We start from the raw sequence: 26,171 nt of genomic DNA, 5'->3' as shown, positions 1-26,171 counted from the left end.
TGAGCTCTCTCAGTGATGTTAGTTACTGGGTCAGATGTTAGCCTTGGTTGTGCTTCTGTCTTACATAAAACATGTACATGTACAAGTCACTTAACCTTGTTATGGATGGAATGTCTGTATCTTAAGTATTTGAAAAGAATTAAAGGTAAAAGCTTTCATTAAAAAAAGAAAAAAACAACCAGAAATTCATTCTCTCACAGGTCTAGAAGCTAGGCATCCACAATCAAATCCGTGCTCACTCCAAAGTCTCCAGAAGACAATCTGTCTTTTTTCTTTTTCCTTGTCTTTTCCAGCTTCTGGGAGCTTCAGGCATTCCTCGGCTTGTGGCCACATCACTCCAATCTGACTATATGGTCATGTTGCTTCCTCCTCATCTGCCTGTGTCTCTAATAAGAACACTTTCATTGGATTTAGAGTCTACTCAGATAATCCAAGATAATCGCATCTCGAGATCTTTAATTACACCTGCAAAGGCTTTTTTCAAATAAGTAACATTTACAGGTTCTTAGGTTTAGGATATGAACATATCTTTTTGGAGGTCACCAATGAAACCATTAGATTATTTATTTAAATTATGAATATATTTTAAACCCACAAGCTAATATTTTTGCTTTACACAGTCATTTAAAATTAACCTATATTCTTTGCTTTTCATTCCTAGCTGCATCTTTGTGTTTCCTTCTGGGGTAATTTTCCTTCAGCCTAAAGAAAAAACTGTAAGTTTTCTTTAAAATGTAGCTTTGGAGCAAACTCTCCATTTTGATTTGTCTTTAAATGTCTATTGTGTTTTAATTCTGAAGGATCTTTTTGTTGTGTAGAGAATTCTTGATTGGTACTTAGTTATTTCCTTTTAGCACACTGAAATTATCTTGCCACTGGTTTCTGACTACCGTTGTCACTCTTGGTATGTCATTGTCCATCGTACTGATGCACCCATGACTGTCTTTCTTTTAAATGGATACTTTTGGTATTTTCACTTTGATTTTATTTTCTGCAATTTTACTCTGATATATCTAGATTTTGATTCATTTTTACTTATCTTGCTTGAGTTTCATTTCATTGGATATTAATACCTTTTATTTAGTTCTGGAAAACTCTAAGTCATTATCACTTTCAATATTGCCTGAGTCCCCCTTCTTTATCTTCTACTAGATTTAATTAAGTATAGCTTAGACCTCCTCATTTTTTCTCTTTTCTCCTCTTTAGCATTTTCCATCTTGCCATCTCTCTGCTTTATTCTGGATATTTTCCATTTTTCTCATTTTAGTTGTGTCTAATCTGCTTTTAACCCCCATCTATTTCCCTCATAAATTTCTGTATTTAGCAGTTCTATCATTTCTATTGATTCATTTTCAAGTTTGCAATGTATTTTGCAAACATTTTGTAATTGATTCAGGCAAAAAAAATCCACACATAAACATAAATGGATGCCAAAATTATTAGGTGAAATCTGAGGAAGAATAAGATATTTATATGGACTCAAAATATTTTCTCATAGATTACTTAATAATTACAAAGGGAAAAATGATAACTTTTTGATGGAAAATGTGGCAGATGCTTTCTTAGCCAAGTGATCAAGGTTAACATCACCAATAATGGCACAAACTGACATCACGTACCTCCTAATGTGATGAAGTGAAAAAGGATATAATATCACTTCTGTGGTATTCCTGTAAAAAATTCATAACCTGAATCTAACAACAAACAAACATCAAACAAATCCAAACTGAGGCACTCTCTACAGAACAGCTCATCTATACTCTTCAAAAATGTTAATATCATGAAAAACAAAGAAAAGATAAGGAACTGTTCCAGATTAAAGGAAACTAAGGGGACACGACTGAATGCAATGTATGATCCCAGATTAGATAAGGGGGGTGAGGCAAGCCTGCTATAATGAACATTACTGAGACAATTGACAAAATCTGAAAAATGGACTGGACATTGGGTAATAACCTATCCATGTTACGTTTGCAAACTTGATAGTTGTACTATCGTTATATAATATCGTTTTCCTAACTGAAATATACAGTAAGGGAGAATGATATTTGCAAATTATTCTCAACTGCTTCAGGAAAAAAATGATAAATCAAAACGTGGAAAAGTATTAAAAGTTGATGAATTTGAATGAAGGTTTTATGTGAAAATTTTTGTCTTATTCGTGTAGCTCTCATATAATTTTGAAATTATTTTAAAACAAAATGTTTTTTAAAACGTATAGTATCAATTTTCAAAGCCCCAGTTCCTTGCTAAAATTTTAAAGTTCAGCTTTTATCTTCATGAAGGTAGTAAACACAGTTGTTAATGCAGGTTGTGGCTGATAACTCCAATGTCTGGAGTCCTAATGGGCTTCAGGTCAGCTCTTGTCTCTCTAGCCTGAAAGTGCTCAAAGCACAGTTCTGCCTCTCAGAGGATAAGAGGCTCAGAACAGTGCTGCCATCAGGGTGCCAGAACAGAGTGGGAAATTCTGCTCTGGGCAGACACCTTGCCTATGCTGGGCAGAACGAGATTCAGACTGTATTCCCATTTCTTCACCCCAAAAGACCACCGAAAGCATGGTTCTGTCTCTCCACTGCTTCCTCCAGACCAGCAATGTCCCCAGGCTGAAGTAATTCCAGCTGACCTCTCTGAGCTCCAATCATCTCTCCGATCTCGGCTAGGTGATTCCTCCCTCCCTAATTATTGGCACTTTAACGCTTTTAAGAAATATATTAACTTTAGCTTTTCAGTTGTTATCAATGGGAAAGTTGGTCTGAATTACCTAGTTTGCCATTATTATAACCTGAAATCATAACCTTCTTTTCATTGTAACCCAAAAGCTTTGCCTTATTTTAAAAGAAATTTGGATTCATATCACAAGTGAGCCAATCACCCTCTTCCTCTTATTTCTTTGTAACCGTAAGTCACGAGACCCTGAAGTGAATTAACATTTTATGCTTGCTAGCTAAAGTGGCTAGCTAGCTAGCTCTAAATACATAGACAGCTACTTTCAGAATTACAGCTTGGTTGGCCTAACCAGCACACTTGTAACATCAAACCGAGCCTAGGATCTCCAGTACTAATTTTTCATGAAAAGTTTAGCAATGAAAGATGAAAGAAGAAAGTAAATAACCAGCTTGATAAAATAATCCAGTGATTACATAGGAAAATCAGGTTTTAAAAAGACAATACCATTCACAGGATGTAGGGCTTCCTTCAGTATCCGTGCTGAATGGGATGATGTCATTTCCTCTTCCTTTTGCTGATTTTTTAAACCATCGTCTGTGGAGATCTTAAGCCCTGAGAATTTCCGTTCAGTGTAGTTCACCTGCTTCAGATCCAAATAACTATATATAAGTATATTGTGTAATTATAATAACTTAATATAATTAATATTGCATAATATATAATTGATGTAATTGATACAATATAAATAATAATGAATTATATGTAATTATAGTCATATAATATATATTTATAATCTCATATATATGTGTGTATATGTATTTTAGGCTACATAGTAACTTTAATCCAGTTTCCTATGAAGAAAAGGCAGTATCAAGTACATAGTATGTGTTCAATAAATACCTGTTCTTTATTTTGATTACAGTTGAAGTAGCCTGGTTAGGACTGTTGTCCTAAAGTTCTAAGCGTAAATTATAGAGTCCACAATCTGTTGAATTAAATTACATTGAAATGAACAGTCCAGAGGTTTATTAACCTATTTACGTTTGTGGAAACACATGCTCGCCACAAAAAGCCATGAATATCGCTTGTGTGCCTACTTCTGCTTCTACCTCTGAGAATAATATATTTGGGGACACTACAACCCATATTTTAGTTCTTCAGGGTTTCTAAGGCCTTACCTGTAGTGTATTTCCACTTAAGATGTTAGGACTAAGATACTCCATTCTGTTCTTTCCTTGAATGCCTGTTCTTTTGCCATGTTTTCTTCTTGAGTAACCTGGAACCTGGTGTTCCCTTTCCTTTCTTTCTCCCACCTGAGGAGGTTTTCGCTTAGCTTGATACTGGCCAGCTTCAATGGGAATCTCAACAGATACCATCTGGTCCTAAAGAGAAGGATCAGAGCCTTACAAGGTGATAGTTTAACAGCCTTGATACTCAAGAAAGGGATTTATGAGCTAGCATCAGACTTCATTTCTCTCCTGCCGTAAAGCTGAGAGATGCCGTCTCTTCCCTCCCCTCAATAAAACCCAGGATTTTGCTCCATCCATAGCCTCATGGCATTATGAATGATGCAGATTAAATTTGCAGAACACATGACATTCACAGAAGGAATTTCTTTTACCCCAATTTTAATACTGTCTTCCTCAAATCAAATTTGCTCCACAGGATTGGTGGAGATCTGCTACCTGGGGAGGAAAGGAAGCTTCTTCCTCTTCAATTGAGGTATCTAAACTGTCCTTGGTGTCCTTCTCCTCACTCGGAGCTTCTGGTTTTAGGAAACTCTCCGGGGGTAGATAGCAAGACTTCCAATCCAGTTGCACCTGAATAAATCCATTGGGTTTCCCCCCAGGGTCTGTGAGGTTAAAATCACCTGAGAGACACACAGACATTAATAAGATCCAATCACATGAAATAGGCAAGTGAGAGTTTAACAGCACCTTATCTATTACCTCCCCAGTTTGAATTTCACCATATTTTGTTTGTAATTAATTCACATCCACCAAGTAATCATGATGACAATACATTCAGAAGTAACATAAAATATCAGTGAATATTTATATTCACTCACAATATTTACTTCCAATATTCACTTAGAATATTTATAGGGGAAAATGGGCATCTCCAGGTTCAGGAAGGGATAGTCAAAAGATATACAGAGAGGTATAGCTTGCTTGTCGTCAGTCACCCAGCCAATAAACAAGAGCACATTCTTATTACTATTACCAAATGGTTGCTATGCCTTAGGCATACTAAGAAAACCATTATCTACACCCAAGTGGTCCGTATTTTTAAAATAACAAAAGCAAAGAAAACGTAAGCAAAATGGCTTTTTCCAAATGTCAGACTTCTGATGTGTAACACTGATTAATTTAACAGCTCACATTGCCTCTCTTTGGCAAAGGACGAGTTGTGAGCAGAAGTGTCAGCCTTTTTCTTTTTCTTTCTTTCTTTTTTTTTTTTCTTTTTTAGCACTTGTGGTATTGGGAGGAGGGAGGCCTCACACACTTCCTGGAACATCCAAAAGCTTGTTAAACATGGTTGATACTGGCTACACCCATTCACACTTCCTAATGAGAGCACGGACATTGCTGCCTCACCCTCCCAGGACTGCAACCAGAGAGATGACCCTTCTTTGGTGTACCTTACAACTCTGGCTATGAACATATGATAAGGTAGTATGGAGTTCAGCTCCATATGGGGGGAAAAAATCCAAGAAATTTGTCATATGTGGCATGGAAGACTAATTTGGGTCTAATGTTTAAAAGGAGCAAGAGAATTATGGGGGAATGTTAAGGACATGGCTTATAGTCTGATATCTAGTCATGTGCTAGGAAATAATAGGCCTTAAGTAAAGACAAATACTGGAAAGCACTAAAGAGACGGAAAATGTTGGTTCAGACACAGAGTTATGGGCTTCAGATTGGTGGGTCTACCTCCTTGGGAATCTTGCTTCTGTTGCTGAAAAGAAGCCAATGTTTCTATATGATTAGTGAGGCTTATAAGTCTTCTACTCTCTCACTCTTGACAATATTCTCAAATCCTTTCAGCAGGTTTTAAGAGAAACTGTTCCAAGCAAGTAATAAAAGAAAAGTAGAATTAGGACAGGGAGACAACATTGGGCAGAGAGCATAAAGAGGTAATAACCTTGAACTCCTACCTTTAATGGATTTGTTTTGTGCAAGAGGAAGCAAGGGCACTTGGACGCGGCCAAGGTACGAGCCAGGCTCTGAGTCTTCATCATCAAAAACGTACACAGACAGGGCCTCCTGCCTCAGATACTGATCCAGGTCAGAAGTCACAAGCACTGGGAATCGAGCCTTGTCTCTGAAGTAGGGATTGTTACTGGCTGGAATGATGGCGGTGTCATGGTCAGAAAAGGTAAAGAAGCGATACATGGCGTATGGACTGGGTTGGGCTCCCAGCCATCGACTCTGGAGGCCGCAGCATCGGATGACTTCCACCCGCAGCTCATTCTGATGCTTCCTGGTCTCCGATCTGGGCTGAAAAGATGTTGGTCTTGGATTGAGGAAAAGGGCAGGCTGAGAGAGTTGTGCAGGTGAAGCCCAGCACCCTTAATGAGGAAGAGCTATGACCTAAAGAACTGCTGAATCCTGACTGGGTCACAGAGAAGCCTAATCAATGACTTTCACCTGCCTGCAAATTGACTCTGGCAGATAATTATCTGAGGGAGATGCTGGCACTCAAGCCTCATCTTAGAGATGGCAGGGAGAGGTAGCTAGCTCCAAGGGCACGATTTCATTTCAAACTCAAGCTTGACCAAGGGAAGTATCTGGACTAGTTGTGGTGTGACAGTTTTTCTCTTTCATTCACATTCAACAAGTACTTATTGAGTGCAATACTAAGCTGTTCTCATGAGCTGCTTGGCTGAGTCTCCTTTGAGATGCATGGGCACATCCTTTTTCTCACCTCATCTTCCTGGGCCTCCCAGGCTCCAAGCACATTGGCTGACAGGTATGCCTGGGCTTTCTTTCGCTTATTGTATGCTTGTAGGCTGGATCTTATGGGGAAGTGCAGCCTCATCCAGTACTCTAGCACCCCAAAGACTTCTCCACCAGCTCCTGGGTAGCAGAAAGTATGAAAGGCATGGAGGATACAGATGGTGTGGCAAGGATCAAGAATAAAGGCAGAGGAATAAAATGGGAAACCACCAGAAGACAACTATACACTTTGGGAAATTCCACATTAGTCCCGGGAAATGTGGGAGGCTGACAGCACTTACCAGTAAGTGTGGCAGAGCCATGGACTCTCTCCACGGTTTCTAGAACCCTGTCAAAGCAAATCCAGCCAGCTGCAAGGGTGCGGTGCTCACTGGCTATAGCCTGGTGTAGATGAAGCTGGGCTGACGTCCCTTGAAGGTAGTGCAAGAAGAGGGAATCTGTCTCCACCACATACTGAGAAGTGAAGTCATAGAGGGGCTGCAGCCCCACAGCTAGTGGGGTGCAGTGGGTTTCAAAGTCATAGAAAGAATAGGTGCAGAAAGTGGTAGGTTGAGTGTCTCCAGCCTGAGCCAGGGCAGCAGGTGTCAGGGAGGCCTGGTGGATGTGCAGTTCAAAAAGATTCTCACTCTGATGCCGTGGAGAAATGTCCACTTTATCCTCATCTCCATGGTCTGGCAGTGGTTTCAGACATAATGACAACTGTCGGGTGCCATAAGCCACATCTTTGAGTTGTTCTAGAGGGGAAAGAAAACTGCTTATCCATTAAAGGGTAGGGAATTCTTCCTTAGGGTAAAGGAAGGTGGACAGAAAGAGAATAAAAACCATGGTGAAGTCCAAGTTGTGACTATTTCAAGAAACGATGTGATTCAAAAAGAAAAGCAATAGAATGACAATCAGGTGCTTTGAATTCTGATGGCCAAATAATCCAATGCCTACTTTAGAGATGAGGCACAACATGAGTGATTGGAAAGTAAATGCTAAGCTCAGGAAAACACTGGAGGCACAATTTCATCTAGAGATGACATCGTTTTGGATTACAGCAGGATCTTGTGAATTAATTGTTAATTCCATTACAGAAACACTAGAAACACAAAATGCAAGTATTTCCAAAAGTTTGGGATATTGGCCTTGGAGAAAATAGCAAGTTACAGTCATGGTGTCTATGACATTACACTGGGCCCCATTAAGATGATTCCTCTTTTCCAGTCAGATCAATCACAAGGATCTTCATTCTGTTAAGAATTTGGTTTCATTGTAAGAAGGCAAAAAAAAAAAATCCACTTTAAGTCAAAGAGTAATGGAGTAAAAGTGGGGGAGGGCACTTACTGAAAAGAGGTTGAAAATATTGGCGATGAGATACAAAATAAAGATATGTAAGACAGTCCACCAAATCTGTGCATTACCTCCCATGTCCAACCAACCAGAAACTTTGATATATAGTCTGCTTCAAATCGGGGAGTATTTGAGTTGTCACAGTGTGTTGATGGTGAAGGTCCTATTCTAAGAGTTAAAGTAGTAGAAGAAAATACTTTGGGTACATCAGAATGTCTTCCTGCCCAAAATAAGTGGAATACAGAGACTGGTGAACAGTTTCTTAACTGATAAGATTAACATAAATAAAATATATTCAAAATTTTGCATTACATGTCACAAGGTTAATAATCTTAGCATATAAAGAACTTCTACAAATTAACAATATACTATTAAGAAATAGTAAAGCGCAGGAACAGGCAAGTCTCAAAAGAAATAATTTAAATAACTGGTAAACATATGAAAAACTCTTCAGCCTTACCAGTAATGAAAGAACTACAAGTTAAAGCAAATAAATCTTCAGAGGTAGGTAATTGTATTTATCCTGCACTGTCCTGGGAGAAACACCCTGAATCTGAAAGACGTGAGAATTTCAATCCAAAGGATTTCCTTTGTTATATGGCAGGGACCTTTTAACTGACGCACCCTGGCACGCATAAATCATGCTTCTGAATGACCCACCTCCCTTTACTCTAGTTCCAGCCTCACTAAGTATCCTTCTTATTGATTCTGCTTCCCCGAGAACGAGCTGCCATGAGCATATTCTCAAGGCAGCAATGAAAGAGCCACTATCATAAAATAACAAATGAACATTTGGGTGTAAATATCAGTCTTTGGCGAATGTGGTTAGTACGGGTCAGGTCTCTCACCACTGGGTATAATAACAAAGCCAATTTTCTCAATATGTAAGGCTGAGACCAGATCCTGGTCGACAGTGACTGAATTAAATACAGGAAGTATCACATAATAAAATTTGCATAAGTGTCCAGCCACCTGCCCTGTTATGTAGACATCCTCAGACTGCAACAAAGAATTCAGAGACTTTTAGAGAGAAATCACAGAAAAGGATGACAAGAGATGAGTGATGTAGCTCTATTATCTCCCAAAAACTGAAATATAGGCCTGGCTTGAGAAAACAATCTTGAGAGAGGGAGCATGTTACTCACCCTGAGGACCAACAGTGATACACTCTTATTTTCAAAATAGATTCAGCAATTGCTGGGCCCTGTTGAAACTCTCCAGAGAAAAGACACTGACATGATGCAGGAGAAGAAACTGCTAACCATGTACTAAAACAACAAAGATGATAGGATAATCAAGAATGGGAGGGATAAGTCCTATACCAAGACATAGAGGGCGCCCTCTTGACAGGTGCAGAGGGGAGCACAGGCATTTAGCTCTGTGACAGATCCTAAGAGGAAGTGAACAAACTACTAAGACTTGCCAGATACTGGAAGGCCATGGCTTCTTAAAGTACCTTCCAGCTGATTGATACGCTTGTTCTTGAGGTCTAGGAGTTGATTCAACCTCTCCAGTTTTTCTTTGTGAACTTTATTTTCATTATCAGCTTTTGTCATCATTGCCTCCAGTTCCTCCTGAAACAAAATAATGTCTGAACTTTTCTATCTCAGTGGCCCAGAACCAAAGAGCCCAGATAAAAAGGTGGTACTTGCTGGGTAAAGGAGACTCCACTATCTCCTTAGCAGGGCAGATTCATCCACTAGAAAAAGGCTTAGGTTCCTCACAGACCCCTCCAGGACCAGTTGTGCTATTAGTGCCATAGGGTAGTATTTTTCCTGGGACTGGCAAAATTTGAACCCAGAAGCTTCCCACTTGCCATTTTCATTAGCTGGCCCCTTCTGGCTTTTATTGTCAAGGTGCCATGGGCATGTGTGAGTCCTCAAGTTTTTCAAAGGACAGCACATCCTGTGTTTGCATACGTCAGCATATCACCTTGCATCAGCCCTGGAAACTCGGGTCTTGCTTCATTCCCCGTCTTGTAAGTAGTTCCCATGTGCCCATTTATTTATCCCCTTCCTGTACCATCTTTTCCTGCACCTGATAACACACGTTGATCTTGCGCTGCAGAATAAGCATGTCTCTGGTCTTTTCTAGTTCCAATATGGTCTCTGCATGCAATACTTGCAACTCACTTAACATCTGGGACAGTTTCTTTTCTTCTTGGTTTTTTGATTCACAGGGCTACAGAGGAAAAAGCATGGGTAAAAGGGAGTATAAATATGATAGGTATAGTAATAACTATTCTCTACAGCAGCCGTTGATAATAGTAAAATACCAGCAGCAGAATATACTCCAATATGTAGAAGAGGACCTGTGTTACTTTACAAGTGCTCTCTAGTGCTCTCTCCTAGTTCCTCATGTTCAACAGCAGCAGTGAGTAAGTTATACAATCTCCCATGGCTGTTTGCTCTTCAGCAGATCATTGCAAGCCCTCATCTGAAAAAAATTCTAAATTTTATGAGCTGTACAGTGTGGAAAAAGTTTGTGGAGCTCATGAAGCTATCTCTGCTCTCAGCCTTCTCATATACTTCCAAATATTGTCCTCAATCAGGACAAAATATTATTCAGTTAGTTTTCTAGTCCATTCATCTTTTCAAGGGATATTTGCCAGCAATCCCTCTTGTAGAGGGGACCTGTTTGATTAAAGATGCTCTTACCTCTATCTGAGTGGCCTCTTGGAATAGAGCTGGGTAAGTGGCTGGTTCAGATTGCCAGTCAGGAGACTGGGAAGTTGTGTCTTTATTTTGGAGGTCCTCCACTTCCTGTTTATGCTTCTGAAGCAGGTTGGTGACTTCAAGCTTCAGATCCTTGTTTTGAGCTGGGGAAAAAATAATACAGAAAGCTGAAACTCTGTAGCTACCAACAACCATATTAAAGTTGGCCCAAGTGTGAATTAAATTTTCCCACTAATGTTTAATTCATTTTATAAACTTGCCCTTAGAGAAGCAATTCTCTCTTATTTCTACAAAGGGGTTCTAGCTTATTGACCCTGAGTTGACATTTGGACTCCAAAAACAAACCAAAAAAACACCTTCAGAACTGTAGTATGGAAGGGAGAACTACCACCACCACAACAAAATCAGGGCCACTTGACCGACTGGGATAGTCCAAACTTTTTGACAGCACCATTTAATTCAGTATCTCCCCAACCATTCCCCAACTCCATCTGACTTCTATGCTGTTGGCTCTCTGTGACACCCACCTTGACTCCGACCCTGAGTTGGAGGAAGGGAGGTTGGGCATTTGGACATTTCCATGTGTGTTTCGGGGAAGGAAGGTGATCAGCATTTAGTGTGATCATTTCAGTATCATGCATTACAGAGGAGGTTAGATTAGATTACCACAAGACTTCACTTGTACTTCATACATACTACAAGATCCTTAGCATGCACTCCTAAGCTTTATCCTTTTATGGTTCCTGACTCTATTTTTCTTGATGTCATATTTCTTTTCCTCCACTTTTTTATGTGAATATACTAGAATATGATGAAATGTAAGTTTGATAAGACTAAATATCAAGGTCCAGCCTAGCAAAAAGAAGGGAGACAAAGGTCTCTTTGACAGTATTTAAAAATCTTCAGAATAACTACTGTGATCCAAGAATTAAGACAGGGGGAAAGGGCTTCCCTGGTGGCGCAGTGGTTAAGAATCCACCTTCCAATGCAGGGGACATGGGTTTGAGCCCTGGTCCAGGAAGCTCCCACATGCCATGGAGCAACTAAGCCCATGAGCCACAGCTACTGAACCTGCGCTCTAGAGCCTGCCAGCCACAACTACTGAAGCCTGAGCACCCAGAGCCAGTGCTCCGCAATAAGAGAAGCCACTGCAATGAGAAGCCTGTGCACCGCAACCAAGAGTAGCTCCCACTCGCCACAACTAGCGAAAGCCTGTGTGCATCAATGAAGACCCAATGCAGCCAAAAATAAATAAATAAATTTTTAAAAAAAGATGGGGAAATAGTAGTGGTAACCAAGAGCAATAATTTGCTTCTCAATTTCAGGCATCAGATGCTAAAACAAAACAATTCCAAACCACCCTAAAATGACTGATGAGAATAAAAGGCAGAAAAATTCATTTTCAACACTTTCAATAAATTGACTGTTTAAAAACATTATAACTTAAGAATTGGCATTCTCTCACATGGAAAGTCAATATGTAGGGATAAGTATGTGTGAGGTAGGTGTCATGCTTTCTTGATTGTGAATCTGACCTGACTGCCAGTGTTCTTATTCTGGTTACCCAGGACCCACACAAAAATAGGATCAAGTGATGGGACTGGAGAAATGTTGGCCCAAGTTCCCTTCTCCCAAACCAGATGTAGAGGATGCCTCATCTGAGAGAACTCTTCAGGGCTTGACCTACCTTTCTCTCTTGACAGCTGAAGTAAGACTTTTCTCTTCTCCTCCACCTCAGCATCCAGGTGATCCTGCAACTGAGAGACTTTCTGCTGTAGCTGTTCTCCTTGCTCATTGCTCCAGTGAGGCTGATTACTGCTATCCAGCATGCTGAAAATGGGAAGCAAGTAAGGAGGGAGGGGAGAGTTGTCAGATGGACACTCAGAGGTGGGGGATATGACGTCTTTATTACACAGTTTCAGCATCTCCTGGGCCTAGTTCATCATTCATTTCCCTACATGTTTTTTCTGCCCCTGCTTTCTCAGTAACTGTCATTTACCAACTGCCTTGGAACTTTTGGGTCCTATTGAGGAGTAGCTTAGTATCACTTCGGTTTAAGTCTCAAATACCCCTGGGCAAACAACACAAGTCATATCTATTTCCCAAGGAACTTCTCCAGCATGATGGTTTTCTTTAGTTAGGGAACTGTGTACCAAGACATTCTCAGGCCTGCTAGATTAGAAATAAGTAACAGAATATTCTTCTTTTCCTTACTCCATTCCTCTGTCTACTTTCACCAGTGGCTAGTTTAGAGAATACTTGCCTTTGAACTAGATTGTAAATTATTACACTGAAGGGTAGGAACTAAACTTTTCAATAACTGCAGCCTGCACACCACTATATCTAGCTGTCAGGGCAGACCCATCTTGAGTGTAAAAGACACATGGCCAGTTCTTGATTATTTACACAAGTGAAGTGACATTGATAATCAAGCAATTATTTCTGCTTATGTCTTTTTCCTAGTTATCATTTTAATAAATGTGGTCTAAAAACAACTTGTTAAGCTAGTACTAAGATTTCTTGGCACTTCCTGCCCATACATTACATGATGATCCAAGAAGATAATGTTATGAATAATGAAGGGAAGAGGCCAATAGTAATGTCTACCACAGAGAGTCTTCAAAGTGGGTAATCCCCACACTACCTTATTTCACTGAGTTGAAGAGCATCAGTTGTTCCCAGGATGCTCCCATGCAACCTCCCCAATCTACCCCCTGCTGCCTTTAACTTATAAGAAGGCATGTTTAATGTTTTTAAACTTACAGGTATTTTTAATTTCAAAACCAGTACGTAAATATATGCTTGTGAAAAATTAATATGATATAGAAGTATATAGAATAAAAGTGCCTCTTTGCCCTATTTCAGTCCTGTCATCTCATTAAAAGTTTGTGGATGCACACACACGTGACATAAATTAGGTCACAATGAACACATTCTTTGGCAATTTGATTTTTCTTTTAATAGTGTATCTTAGGCATATAGATCTATCTAATTTTTTACAGCTTTATACCGTTTCAACGTGGCAGTGCAACACGATTTATTTAGTCGATCCCTATCATAAGAAATCTGGATGGTTTCCTTTTTTTTTTACTATTACTAATTAAATTAACAATGTATTAATTAACATTCTTACTACACAGATCTCTTTGCACATACACAAGAGGATTTCTTTAGTTTTGATTCCAAAAAATGGGTTATTGGGGGCTTCCCTTGTGGCGCTGTGGTTGAGAGTCCGCCTGCCGATGCAGGGTACACGGGTTCGTGCCCCGGTTAAAAAAAAAAAAAAAAAAAGGGTTATCTGGCATAAAAGATATGCACGTTTAACATTTCTTTGATAGTGTCAAATTCCGTTCCAAAAATAGTCTGCCAATTTATATTCTCACTAAGAGTACTGAGTACCAGTTTCCCGGTATCCTTATCGAGACTAGGTATTATTTTTATTTTTAAAATTCGGAAGGCACTTTTCAGTTTTACTCCCAACCACTGCGCCACCAGGGAAGCCCCAGTAATTGTCTTTTATAACAAAAAAATGTTCTGGGATCCAAACTTGGTACTCACTTTTCTAAGAGTTTGTCATAATTGTCATTCAGCAATTTTCGTTCTTTTTCCAAATCTTCAACTCTCTCCTGAAACTAAGAATGATAGTAGAGTGCCTGAGATAAGATTTTAAAATCTATTACCTTGCACAGGGCCTCCCTTTTCCGTTGCAGGGTGGGACTTGGGTGGGAGATTTTCTATGTTCATCTCCTATGTCTATGAGGATCCATTCAACTATAAAGACTTGAACCAATTGAAGGTGTGATAGAAATTTTAATTGGAATTAATGAGGATTCTCTGGATTAAATTTTCATGGTGTCTCGGTTTCTACTGTTAGGGAAACAGCAGAACATTATAATAGAGAAAAGACTTTGGGAACAGACATAAATATAAATCCCAGTTTTCCCCTAATGGTATAATCTTGAGCAAGTTATTTAACCACTTGGAATCTCATTTTTCTTATTTGAAAAAATAAAATACCCATATTTTTGCTAAGATACACTTTTTAACATCTCTGAAATTGGAATGTCACATACAACTGATGGTATCTTTCAATTATTATTGTTATTTACCTCTTTCAGTGTTATCTGCAGGATGGACACATCTTCCAGTTGGCTCTTCAAGCTCACAGCCTTCTTGCTCTCCTCCTTCAGTTCTGCCCTGAGCTCATTCACTTGGCTGAGGAGGGCATCATGGGCTGTACCCAGGATTCCCTGATTCTGGGGCAAAAGGAAAGTTGCTCTGCGAATGTTTATATCACTCAGCAGGAGGGGTCTCAAGATACAAACAACTGGAGCATTCCCTAGTGGAAATCTCAAAGAAGGGCTTTGATTTATAGTATGTTGCCTTTGCACTGTAAATTGACCTTGTTTTCCACCCTAGCATTTCTCAGGAAGTACCATTTCCCTGTGAGTGAGGATTTTCCATTCTGGGAAACTGTAATTTGTCACTGGAGCCTAAATTTCCCCAAGGTTCAAATTCAACCCTGATTCTAAATTAAGTGCCACCTTTCTTAGCTGCCTTTACCTTCTAAGCTATGTGAATGCTTTTTATGATGAAATATTTCTCCTTTTGCCCCTAGCAAAGTGATATGTTAACTCTAGAAGTTAAGTGCATTTTTCTGGCAGAGTTCCCAGCATGACCATGTTCCTTCTGGTGAGGAACAGTTGTGGCTGGTCATGTTGGGAACTCTGCCTTAGTGACTCTTAATCACGGACACTTACCTAGCTTCACCTGTACCCCGCTCACAGAGGTGCAAATATTTAGTAACACCAGAGAAGGTTTGCAACAACTTTGCTATATCTCACCACCTCACACATGCTAGAGGACTACTCTTAGGAATTTTTGAACAAATGCTATAATTCTCTGTAGCAATAGGCTGAAAATTACTATTCCAAATATTTCTCAACTCAGATCTCATATTTCAATTTTGAAAACAATGCAGTATCTTCTGATAATAGTGATAGTACCATTTGTCTCAATAAAAATTGTATAACATAATAACTTTGATATAGTTAGCTAAATTCTGGTGTTATGTTACTTGAAGATGAAGATTCATTTGGGTTTCATTCCTCTGATTACTAAGAAACAGTTAAGGAATCTTTATTAAGTACCTTCTGGAGCAGAGTTTCATATGCCTGAAAGAAAGAAAAAAGTATTATTCTATTGATATATCAACTTGATGTTTATAATACAAATGTTTAAATATTTATTTTAAAAGACATTATAAAAAATTCCCATAAATCAAGTCAATTTGTGTGCCTGTTTACTAATTGCTGCTCCTTTTCCCCTGCCCTAGCTTGCCAGGCAGTCTGTGAATGTAATAGATGACACCATTTTTTTAAAAAGGATGAAGGGTCATTTATTCACATTTGCATTGCACTTGGTGGATTTTCTAAGAAGTATTTTTATTTTCAAACTAGGTGCCATCTCTTACTCATCATGCTTCAGAAAGGTCTCCTTCCAGTTTTAGAAATAGAAAAAACAACAATAGCCAAACTCACAACAACAGCTACTATTATTGGTTGAGTAATTACTATGTTATATGTTACTGTGTGTTTCATTATCTCTTACATTATGATCATCATAATTGTTTCACATATATTATCTCATTTAATCCTTACAACAAATCCGAGAGGTATTGTTATCTAAACTTTAAAAATGAGAAAACCAAAGCTCATAGAGCTAACTTGCCCAGAATCACACAGCTTTCAAGGGGCTGAGGCAGAACTTTATCTCAGCCTGTGTGACTCCAGAGTCTGCACTACTGACCACATTTTACTGCTAAGGGATTAAGAGGATGCAAACTTATCTTAGTATATGTGTAAGTAAGCATGACTAGAAAGGTAAATTGCTCAAAAAAAGCAAATTGTAAAACCTACATTTTAGAAAATTATTCACCATTTTAGGTCATCTTTGCCACTACCATTAATATGGGCAAAGACATTCAATTTAGAATGGCTTTCTCCCTTTCTTCCTTTAATGCAATGGAAGAATAGATGGATTTTAAGAAAAATCTAATTCCACAAATATAGCTATTTACCAATACAACTTTAAAATAACTTCCTTTCCAGATTTCCCATCCTTTCAGTGCTACCAAAACTAACCGAATCAAAAGAATACGAGCATATGCACAGTTCTCTACAAAACATAGGTTTGGAGTTTGGCCTTGTACAGATGCCCTTAGTCCCAATCAAAACAGACATACCAAGGGCAGCACCAGCTGTAGCTAATCTCAATGAATGGCACCATCATTTAATCACCCAGGCTAGAGACCCAGAAGTCATCTCTCATTTCTGCTTTTCCCTCACCCACCCTACTTTGGTGATGAAGTCCGTTCTTCCACTTCCTGGACCTCTCCCAACACAGTCCTTCCTCTGTGAGCCTCTCTCACTGCCTTGGTTGGGACCCTCATCCTGCCTCCCTTGAATCACTCATCTGTTAAGTAACATCTGTTAACCATCTGTTACCTCCAGTCTTGTACCAGCCAACCTCTCATTCACTCTACTGCCAGATGATCTTTCCTGGTAGTTTTGTCATTTTTGAGAAGTTGAAAATTTCAGAGAAGTATAAGTACTATAATAGCAGTCATCTATAATTCTACTACTACCCAGAATTAATCATTATTAGTGCTCTATAATAGTTTCTTGAAAGTATTATTCTTTTTATTAACATGTATTTCAAAATATTTTGGACATTAAAAAAAGGCAAAGTGATCTCTTTGGGGAAAAAAAAAATTGATCATGTTACCAACTTGCTTAAAACCTTTCTGCAGCTCTCACTATCTGTAGGATAAAGTCTAAATTCCTGATAAGACCTCCATGACCTGATCCCTGATGTTTCTCACCTCTGTGCTGTGGCCTACACCACTCTTCCCCGGAAAGCCCTTCCCTCTCTTGCACGCTCATTAACCCCTGCCAAACTGTCAGTATTTGGCTCACGAATAGAATCTCTTATGGATCCTTTACAGATCCTGCGCCCCATCCTCTGGTGGATCTAGCCCCATCCTCTGGTGGATCTATTCTCTCTTTTGTGTCGCACCCACACCCTGTTTGTGGATAGTTGTACTTGTTTACATCTTGTCCTCTCACTCTTGTAAGTTCCTTGAAGGCAGGAGCTGTCTTATCTTTTTAATCTTTGCATCCAAGTGCTTTTCACAGTTTGTGGTAGTCAATAAATGTTTATTCAATAAAAGAATGGTGCCAATCTATTATTTAGAACCTCTATGCCTTCTTTCTACCATTCAGATATGAGTTTCAATTGTGTGGTAGTGAGAAGAGTGTGAGCCTTGATTTCAGATAAAACTGGACTCAAATCCTGCTCTGCCTCTTGCTATTTTTATAACTTGAGCAAGTTACTTAACTTCTTTGAGGCTCAGTTCCCTCATCCGTTAAACGTACTTACCTTTATGGCTGTTGTCAGGCTTAAATGAGATCGTGATTCTAAGTATCTAGGACAGAGTCCGTCACATAGAAAATGCTCAGTAATCTGGTTTCCTTCCCCTCCCCTGTGACTGCTCTTGGCTCCCCAAGTTTAATTAAACTCTGGTTGTGGTTTTTGGCTTGGAACTTAACCTGACACAAGGTAACCTCACTTAATTCCACCTTAGCAGGCAGGGCTTGAGCCTTCTTCCCAGCAGAGGGATAATGGCAAGTACTGGAAAAAGAATGGATTCTGAGTTGTAAGGCCTGGATTTGAACATCACCTATCTATTGTGTGACTTTCTTTTTTTTTTTATTTAATTTTATTATTTTTTTTATACAGCATGTTCTTATTAGTCATCCATTTTATACACATCAGTGTATACATGTCAATCCCAATCTCCCAATTCATCACAATTGTGTGACTTTTGACAAACAACTTAGTTTCTCTCCATTGTGGTCTCCCATGTGTAAAGTGGAGAAGATAATACAAATCTCTTAACTAATTGATGTTCTTCCCCCAAAAAGGCACAGCTGATGATGGCAACTCACAGCTTGAACTTCTGTTAATTGTGCTTTTGTCACTGCCAAAGAAGTATTCCTTTCATGTAAGAGCTTCTTAAGTCGAATCAGCTGTATATTCTCCTTAATGGAAGCTCTGGAGAAAGAAGACAGTGCTAAAATATCCTCTGTGAATGGACAGAGTTAAGTATTTTTCCCCCTGTGGATATGGACAGGGACACAAAGGAAGATCATTATTTCTGAACCTAAGAGATCATGTTTTCTTTATCATTTCAAAGGTAGTGGGGGAGGATTTGGGTTCGCTAGACTCTGTCTCAGAGATTCCCAATTCTAGCTGCTGTGGGATGTTGACAGTGAAGGAGGCAGTGTGGGGAGAAGTGGCAGGGAGGTATACGAGAAATCTCTGTACTTTATGCTCAATTTTGTTGTGAACCTACAACTGCTCTAAAAAATAAAGTCTATTTTTAAAAAAGTTTTCCAGGGACTAAAACAGACCAGCCATGTAAAAAAAAAAAAAAAGTTTTCCAGGGACTGATGCACAGTGGGGGCTGAGAGCCCCCATCTGGTGATGAGGATGAAATAGTTTTCCTTCTGTGAAGTGAAGCAGCAGACCTTTTATTATATATAAGCATCCCTTTTATGTTAATCCATTACTTAACCACTTGGGCCTCCAGGTCTACTTCTCAGATTGAATTAATCCCAAGCATTCTCTTTTCCTCTGAGATGGAAGAAAGGTACAAACAAGAACTTCTTTTTCAGTTCATTATGGCTTGAGGCATGGAATGCCACACCCTTACCGAAGCTCTGTGGCCTTCTGAGCACACTCCAAAGAGCTTCTCTGTGCAAAATTCTCATCTTTGGACCACATTTTCTCAGAAGACTTGGGTGGTTCTTCCACTTGCATAGTATCGCTGGTCATAATGTGGGCACTGTTAGGCAGGCATAGGCCAGTGAGTTTAATCATAATTATGACTTTGTTAAAAGAGATTATACTGTTAGAATTAGTAATGTTAAACACGAAAAGAAGAATTAGAAACCGCTGTTATAGGGGTTTAGAACTGGGCTCTCACATATATAAAAAGAACTTAGAGGAGTTAGTAATCTTGGCATATGTGGAGGATAAACTTACCAAATATAGCTTTCCAGTGTCAAACAGAAATACAAGTGAATTACGACCTAAGGGGGAAAATATAAAGGGAAAGAGAGGGAATACCTTCAATTAAGGAAAGGGCCTTTATTTTCCTTTCCTTGGAAGACAAAGAGATGCTTATTTTCCATTTTTAAGCCATGAAGTTGGAATTTGACAACTTCCAAATTGGGCTGACTTTCATCTTCTCTGATTATTCTGGAATGACTCAAAAATGGCAACATTCACTTGTTCCCTAAATGAGGTTTTTCCAATTAAAGTTGAAAGAGTAACAGCACAGGATAAAGGAAAAGAACTCACTGTTCGCTGGGTTCACTGGATACTTCACCTCTGGCTTTTTCATTTGTCACATGTTCCTTGAATGTGGGAGGAGCTGTGTAGCTCAGCCTGTCCCTTGACTCTGAAAGTTTAGACAGAAGATGCAGACTCTGGCAACAGATTTTTCCAGAACCCCAAGTGCTAGAAATGGAACACCAAGTGCTGGAAGTAGGGAGCCTTGAGATCTGGAGGAAATCCTTATATGACCAATGATCTCAGAGGGGAGCTTCTCAGTTTTTACTCTTGCAAAAATATGCAACTACTGATTTAATAAGTCAGCGGGACTACAGACTCTCAAGTAGGTCAGTATAAAGGGGAAGAAGAGCAGGGACTGTGTGTCTAACTCTAATGCATCATTGTCTCTAGTGCCTAGTATATAACTGGTATTCAATAATGCTGAAGTTAAACTGAATTGAAATTTAGACTTATTTAGTTTTTCTACTTTTAGCTGTTTTCACAAAGATTTTGTTGGCTCAAGGAGGGAGCTTGAAAATATAGGGCTGTGCTGAACAAAACCTAACACTGAGTCCCCAGGGTTAAGACACCCCATTCTCATGGACCTAAAGCAGGGATGAGTAGGCCAGGTGAAGGAAATTTACACACAGCACTATATTTAATTCAGTGTTGGGTTCCATAGCAGCCAGAGACGCTTAGCCACTTGGAATACAGGAAGATGAAAATCTGCAGCTCCTCACTTAACAGCCTGATTTCCAGGCCTGGACTTCAGGAATAGGCTTTGACAATCTCTGAACCCATGAAATTGTATGCAAAGTTTTGTCTATGTGTATGTGCATTTTTCTTGGGAGAACGCCTAGCTTTTGATCATGGCTGCAAAGGAGTCCATTTCCCCCAAAACGTGAAGAACCCCAGTTTTAGAGGCACAGGCCACTTAGCCCAGAGTCCCAGAGTCCCAGGAGAGGGACCTGTCTTGAGATCACTGCTGCTCACACCTAAGCATGTCATCAAAGTTATCTCTGTTTTCTAGAGCCTTGCAAAACTTGACCAGCAAACTTCCCATTTCCATTATCTGATTCTCCTCTCAACAGTACTGCATGGTGAACTGAGAACTTTGAACCGGACATCCTACTCAGGAAAAAAAGATTTTAGGGAGGTAGAAAGGAATGAGAACAAAAGAACAAAATGGGCGTGGTGGGCGGAATAAAGCAGTGGGAGGAAAATGTGGCCGGCAAATCAATCCTTCCCAGTGTTTTGGCCCTGTCGGGGACTTGGCCCTGAGCCTCACCCCTCTTGGGTTTTTCGGTCCCCGCCGCCCCGGCGGTGTGGAGCTGTCTGTGTCCCGCGTGGACGCGAGGCTGGGTGCAACGGGGAGCAGGGGGGCCGACACGCTGGAACTGCAGTTGCAGCCCGTGCAGCGGGGGGCGCACGTGCTTGGGGGGCCGCTGCCGCCACCCCGTGTTCCGCCGCCGCCTCGTAGGCCCCGAGAGCTGCTCCGCCGCTGCCACCTCGGCCCTCCGGTCCCGGCCTGCTGCAGCTGACCGGAGCAAGGCTGTCTTCATCCTGTGGGCAAAAAGAGAGCTGGTGGCTCGTGCCCTCTCCTTCTATGACAGTTACTATCTCTACAGTTTATCTGGTGGTTAATAATCTGAATTGATCTCTGATATAAACTTATGTGCTGTAGTCCACTATTTGCACTTAAAAATTAATTTTCTGTCCCCAATACACTGTAACTCTTTCAGAGCAGGGACATCTTGGTGTCTGTCTTTGTTCATTCTGTTGCAGCGCTCACACACTCTCTTAGTAAAAAATGAGGCAGTCTTCAGTATATTCGTGTGTATATTTATTTTAAAATTATATAGTTTCTTTTGTACTAATAAATTATGGTCATTATAAAACAGAAACAAAAAATACTAATTTTTAACAGGGAGATAATTAAATATATGTAGAAATTTTAATATTTACTTCTCCAGTCCCAAATGTCCACACATTCCTGTATATGTACCCACTCTAAAGATTATTCCTCTATACCCACCCTGCTTACACCGAGCCTTACCCACAATGGATAGTCAATTACTATTTATTATCTTGACCTAAAATCATACTTTTAACCATTACCATCAGATTCTGTGTTCTCACTGCCTGCCAGTTCTGACATTTACTATGTGGCCTGGGGCATGTCATTACCCTTTTGTGCTCAGTTTCCTCATCTATAAATAAAGATAAAAATAGTACCTGCTCATTGGATTGTTGTGAGGATAAAATAAGTTAATATATATAAAAAGGGCTTTGAACAGTGATGGTGCGTTGTAAGCAGTGTAGGAGTTAGCTATTATTATTACATATCATTATATCCAGATAAAGAGATCAAGGCATTAAACAGCTAGGTAACTTGCCCCAAGTCTGAGGGGATAGAATCCAATTTAGCCACTTACTATCTATAACCTCAAGTACTTTTTGGTTACTGACCAACAGACAAAGTTTTTTGGCCCATGCAACCATCTGACTTCACTGGATTCTCGAGTTCTCCACAATATAAAATAATCTCCAATTCAGGGCTTCCCTGGTGGCGAAGTGGTTGAGAGTCTGCCTGCCGATGCAGGGGACACGGGTTCGTGTCCCGGTCCGGAAGATCCCACATGCCGCGGAGAGGCCCGTGAGCCATGGCCGCTGGGCCTGCGCATCCGGAGCCTGTGCTCCGCAGTGGGAGAGGTCACAACAGTGAGAGGCCCGCGTACCGCAAAAAACAAACAAACAAACAAACAAAGAAAAGAATCTCCAATTCTGAAGAGTGTTGGCATACAGTGGAAGCCTGCAATACTGTAGATTCTAAATGAAGCTCTGAACCACTCCTGGGGATTACCAATGAGAAAGCAAAGCAATGCTCTTGACATTGGGGAATTGGTCTGACATAGCTAGTCCTCAGTGTTGTTTGGTGGCCTGGCATTCACAACTAGGCCATGTTACTGTGCTGTTGGACATAATCTCACAGATCAACAACATCACAGAAGGCCACTCTGAGACCATGACAGAGTGATACCAAACAAGGCCGCTGCATACTTTTGTCTCAGCCCAGACAAAAACAAGTTCACTCTGCCACCTGCAGAATACCAAACGTGCTCCTCTCCTGGCTAATATGAGTGACTGCTGCTTCTTTCCCGATTACAGCTTTAGCCTCACTCTAGTCTAACCTCCCTGTAGATAAGACATTGAGATATCCAAACAGAACTGCCCCTGCTTTCTGACAGTACCCAATCTAGAGCAAACTTCTGTTACCTTGGACCCTCCCCCAAATCACCCAACTGAAGCCAAAATCCTGTAATAGGCTCTTTCTAACAGTCTTACTGAGATGCCCATGGTGTGCACTTTTTCAAGCTACAGCAGTAATTAACCCAACTTGCCCAGCTATAGATGTGTTCCTGGTGGTCTTTGCCTGGGAGGCATTGACACAAATATCTTCAAAATGTGTCCTAGCTATTAACCCCAGACTTTCGGAACTCTCATTCTGCCCATCTATTTATCTACCCACACCCCATCTCAGATTCTTTTCCAGGTCTGCACCCAAAAGGTACACTTTTGAAAGCCAATACCCTAAAGTCACTGTGTATGGTATATTTTGGAGTTAAGAGCTTTCAGCTCTGCCACCCATTGGCTATGACCTTGGGCAAGTTACTTAACCTTTTTGCACTCTTGTGGAGCACAGGCTCCAGACGTGCAGGCTCAGCGGCCATGGCTTACGGGCCCAGCCGCTCCGCAGCATGTGGGATCTTCCTGGACCAGGGCACGAACCCGTGTCCCCTGCACTGGCAGGCGGACTCTCAACCACTGCGCCACCAGGGAAGCCCTCCCTTTCATTCTTAATGATGATTATTTCATAGTATTAAATAGTATTAAATGAGTTAACACATATAAAGCACGTATAGCATGCCTGCATACAGTAAATGATCAATATGATTTTTGGTAAATAAAAACCCCTTCCCTTACTTGCCCCTGCAGCCTTTGGTCCCCTGAGATTTTGGCCATTCCCCCATCCCCATTCTCTCTTTTGTGACCAGGGCAGAAGCCTGTGCAGTCTCTTGCTCTTTAGGTTGGAATAACTCTGATGATGCTTTATGAACTATGGCCACAGTCTGTTGATGTGTTTGGCAAGAACACAGAATAAAGCAATATTGCTTCAAAAATTATTTTTGGAGTTAACCATCCTTGACATTTGAATTGTTTTCTGGTGTAGACATCTCAGGAAAATGTATTCTTTTTGGTTTATTGTGGTGTAGGCCTGGTGTAGATACAGCTTCTAAAGACTTAAGGAGAACTCTGGGTACCTTTTGATCTCATCCTGTTGCTTCCAAAAAAGCTCCTTCACCAACATGTGCTCTTCACGAAGACGAAACAAACTGTCCTCCAATTCTTCCCGGGTCATCCTGCTCAAGGGTAGTTGAGTCTTTACATTCTTACCTAAAGTCCCAGGAGAGGGTAAATGGAGATTATTTTTACATGTAATTTTTTAACCCATCACATCTCTCACCACATCTTGCCCAAAGGGCTTGAATCTTTTTTTTTTTTTTTTTTGCAGTACGCGGGCCTCTCACTGTTGTGGCCTCTCCCATTGCGGAGCACAGGCTCCGGACGCGCAGGCTCAGCGGCCATGGCTCATGGGCCCAGCCGCTCCGTGGCATGTGGGACCTTCCTGGACCGGGGCACGAACCCGTGTCCCCTGCATCGGCAGGCGGACTCTCAACCACTGTGCCACCAGGGAAGCCCTTGAATCTATTTTGAGTCATGTGTTTAAGAGGAAATTCAGGAAGTATAAGAAATGTGTACCAATGGACCTCTTTATCATTCCATGTCACTCCTGGATGTGGAAAATCATTCCAGCATATGACTCAACCTCCTGTCTGGAAAGTATATTCTCTTTCTAAAAGTATCAAATAGGGCTTTTAGTCTACTTAATTTTTATTTTTAATCCACTCTTTTATGTTTCCTCCTCATTAGATAATTTGGACCTAAATAAGGATTGTGCCCACAACTGTCTTCAAATCCCCAGTAAGGAAAAGGATAGAAACCTTTCTTGAGTACCAAGAGTCATCGCCTTTGTTTCCGTGGTGTGGAGAAATTGTCCCCAAAGCTGCCTCCTTGGAATACAGCCTCTGCTTGATCTAAGCAGAGGAAACTACAGTACACCTCTGAGTGTGTGAGTGTTCACTAGTCTAGAGTCAGCTCTGATCTTGTAGCAGCCATTCTAAAACCCAGAGCTCAAAATACAGCTCCTTCCCTGGAAGAAAGAGAGCTCAGAACCTTAGTCCCAGAACCACCTAAGGTACCACTACCACCTCTCCAATCTATCCTTTGGAAATGATGAAATGTAAGTTTAAAAAAAAAATAACTTTATTGAAGTATAATTGACATGAATTACCCTGAACATACTTAAAGTGTAAAATCTGATTAATTTTGACATAGGTATGTATCTGTGAAACTATCACCACAATTAAGATAATGAACATATAAAAGAAGAAAAAAAATATAATGAACATATCCATCACTGCCAAGTTTCCTTGTGCCCCTTAGCAATTCACTCCTCTCCACCCCATCCTAGCCCCAACCCGCACCTTTGTTCCCAGGCAACCACTGATACATATGTTTTACGTCACTTCAAATTAGTTTCCATTTTCTAGAATTTTATATAGTTCGAGTCATCCATTATATACCCAGTGGTTTTTTTTTCTTTTGGAGCAGGGGATGCCCCCAACCAGGGATTGAACCTGCGTCCCCTGCATTGGAAGTGTGGGGTCTTAACTGCTGGACCTCCAGGAGAGTCCCTTTTTTTTTTGTCTGACTTCTTTCACTCAGGAGTATTATTTTGAGATTCATACGTGGTGTTTCATTTATCAGTAGTTCCTTTTGATTGCTGGTAGTATTCTGGATAAACCATAATTTATTTATCCATTTACTGTCAATGGACATTTGGATTATTTCCAGTTTTGGTTATTACAAACAGAGCTACTATAAATATCTGTGTATAAATCTTTGTGTAACATATGTTTTCATTTCTCTGGGTATATACACAGGAGTGAAATAGTTGGGTCATAAGGTAGGTACATGTTTAACTTTTTAAAAAAATTGCCAAACTGTTTTCCAAAGG

General features: G+C 40.3%; 1 protein-coding gene across 2 annotated transcripts in view; it reads right to left on the bottom strand.

The window, feature by feature from the left end:
• RPGRIP1 (RPGR interacting protein 1) overlaps positions 1-26,171 on the bottom strand; it is a 71,991-nt gene that overhangs the window by 34,719 nt on the left and 11,101 nt on the right. Inside the window, exons 1-18 of one of the 2 annotated variants that reach the window (XM_024761262.1) lie at positions 24,355-24,481; positions 21,321-21,595; positions 20,060-20,159; positions 19,410-19,541; positions 18,643-18,748; positions 15,784-15,807; positions 14,743-14,889; positions 14,192-14,265; positions 12,321-12,463; positions 10,616-10,776; positions 9,996-10,139; positions 9,415-9,532; positions 6,908-7,360; positions 6,595-6,746; positions 5,825-6,167; positions 4,353-4,537; positions 3,846-4,049; positions 3,172-3,310 (exon numbers count right to left, since the gene is read on the bottom strand). In XM_024761262.1, coding sequence (XP_024617030.1) covers positions 3,172-3,310; positions 3,846-4,049; positions 4,353-4,537; positions 5,825-6,167; positions 6,595-6,746; positions 6,908-7,360; positions 9,415-9,532; positions 9,996-10,139; positions 10,616-10,776; positions 12,321-12,463; positions 14,192-14,265; positions 14,743-14,889; positions 15,784-15,807; positions 18,643-18,748; positions 19,410-19,541; positions 20,060-20,159; positions 21,321-21,595; positions 24,355-24,452 — 2,998 coding nt within the window. In that variant the 5' untranslated portion in view covers positions 24,453-24,481. Of the gene's footprint in view, positions 1-3,171; positions 3,311-3,845; positions 4,050-4,352; positions 4,538-5,824; positions 6,168-6,594; positions 6,747-6,907; positions 7,361-9,381; positions 9,533-9,995; positions 10,140-10,615; positions 10,777-12,320; positions 12,464-14,191; positions 14,266-14,742; positions 14,890-15,783; positions 15,808-18,642; positions 18,749-19,409; positions 19,542-20,059; positions 20,160-21,320; positions 21,596-24,354; positions 24,488-26,171 lie in introns of those variants that run through there. The other variant, XM_024761263.1, reaches the window with a different exon arrangement.

The sequence above is a fragment of the Neophocaena asiaeorientalis genome, unplaced genomic scaffold, assembly GCF_003031525.2.
Source record: "Neophocaena asiaeorientalis asiaeorientalis breed wild unplaced genomic scaffold, Neophocaena_asiaeorientalis_V1.1 scaffold95, whole genome shotgun sequence".
In the NCBI taxonomy this organism is placed as follows: Eukaryota; Metazoa; Chordata; class Mammalia; order Artiodactyla; family Phocoenidae; genus Neophocaena; species Neophocaena asiaeorientalis.
This window is presented reverse-complemented; position numbering and strand designations above follow the sequence as displayed.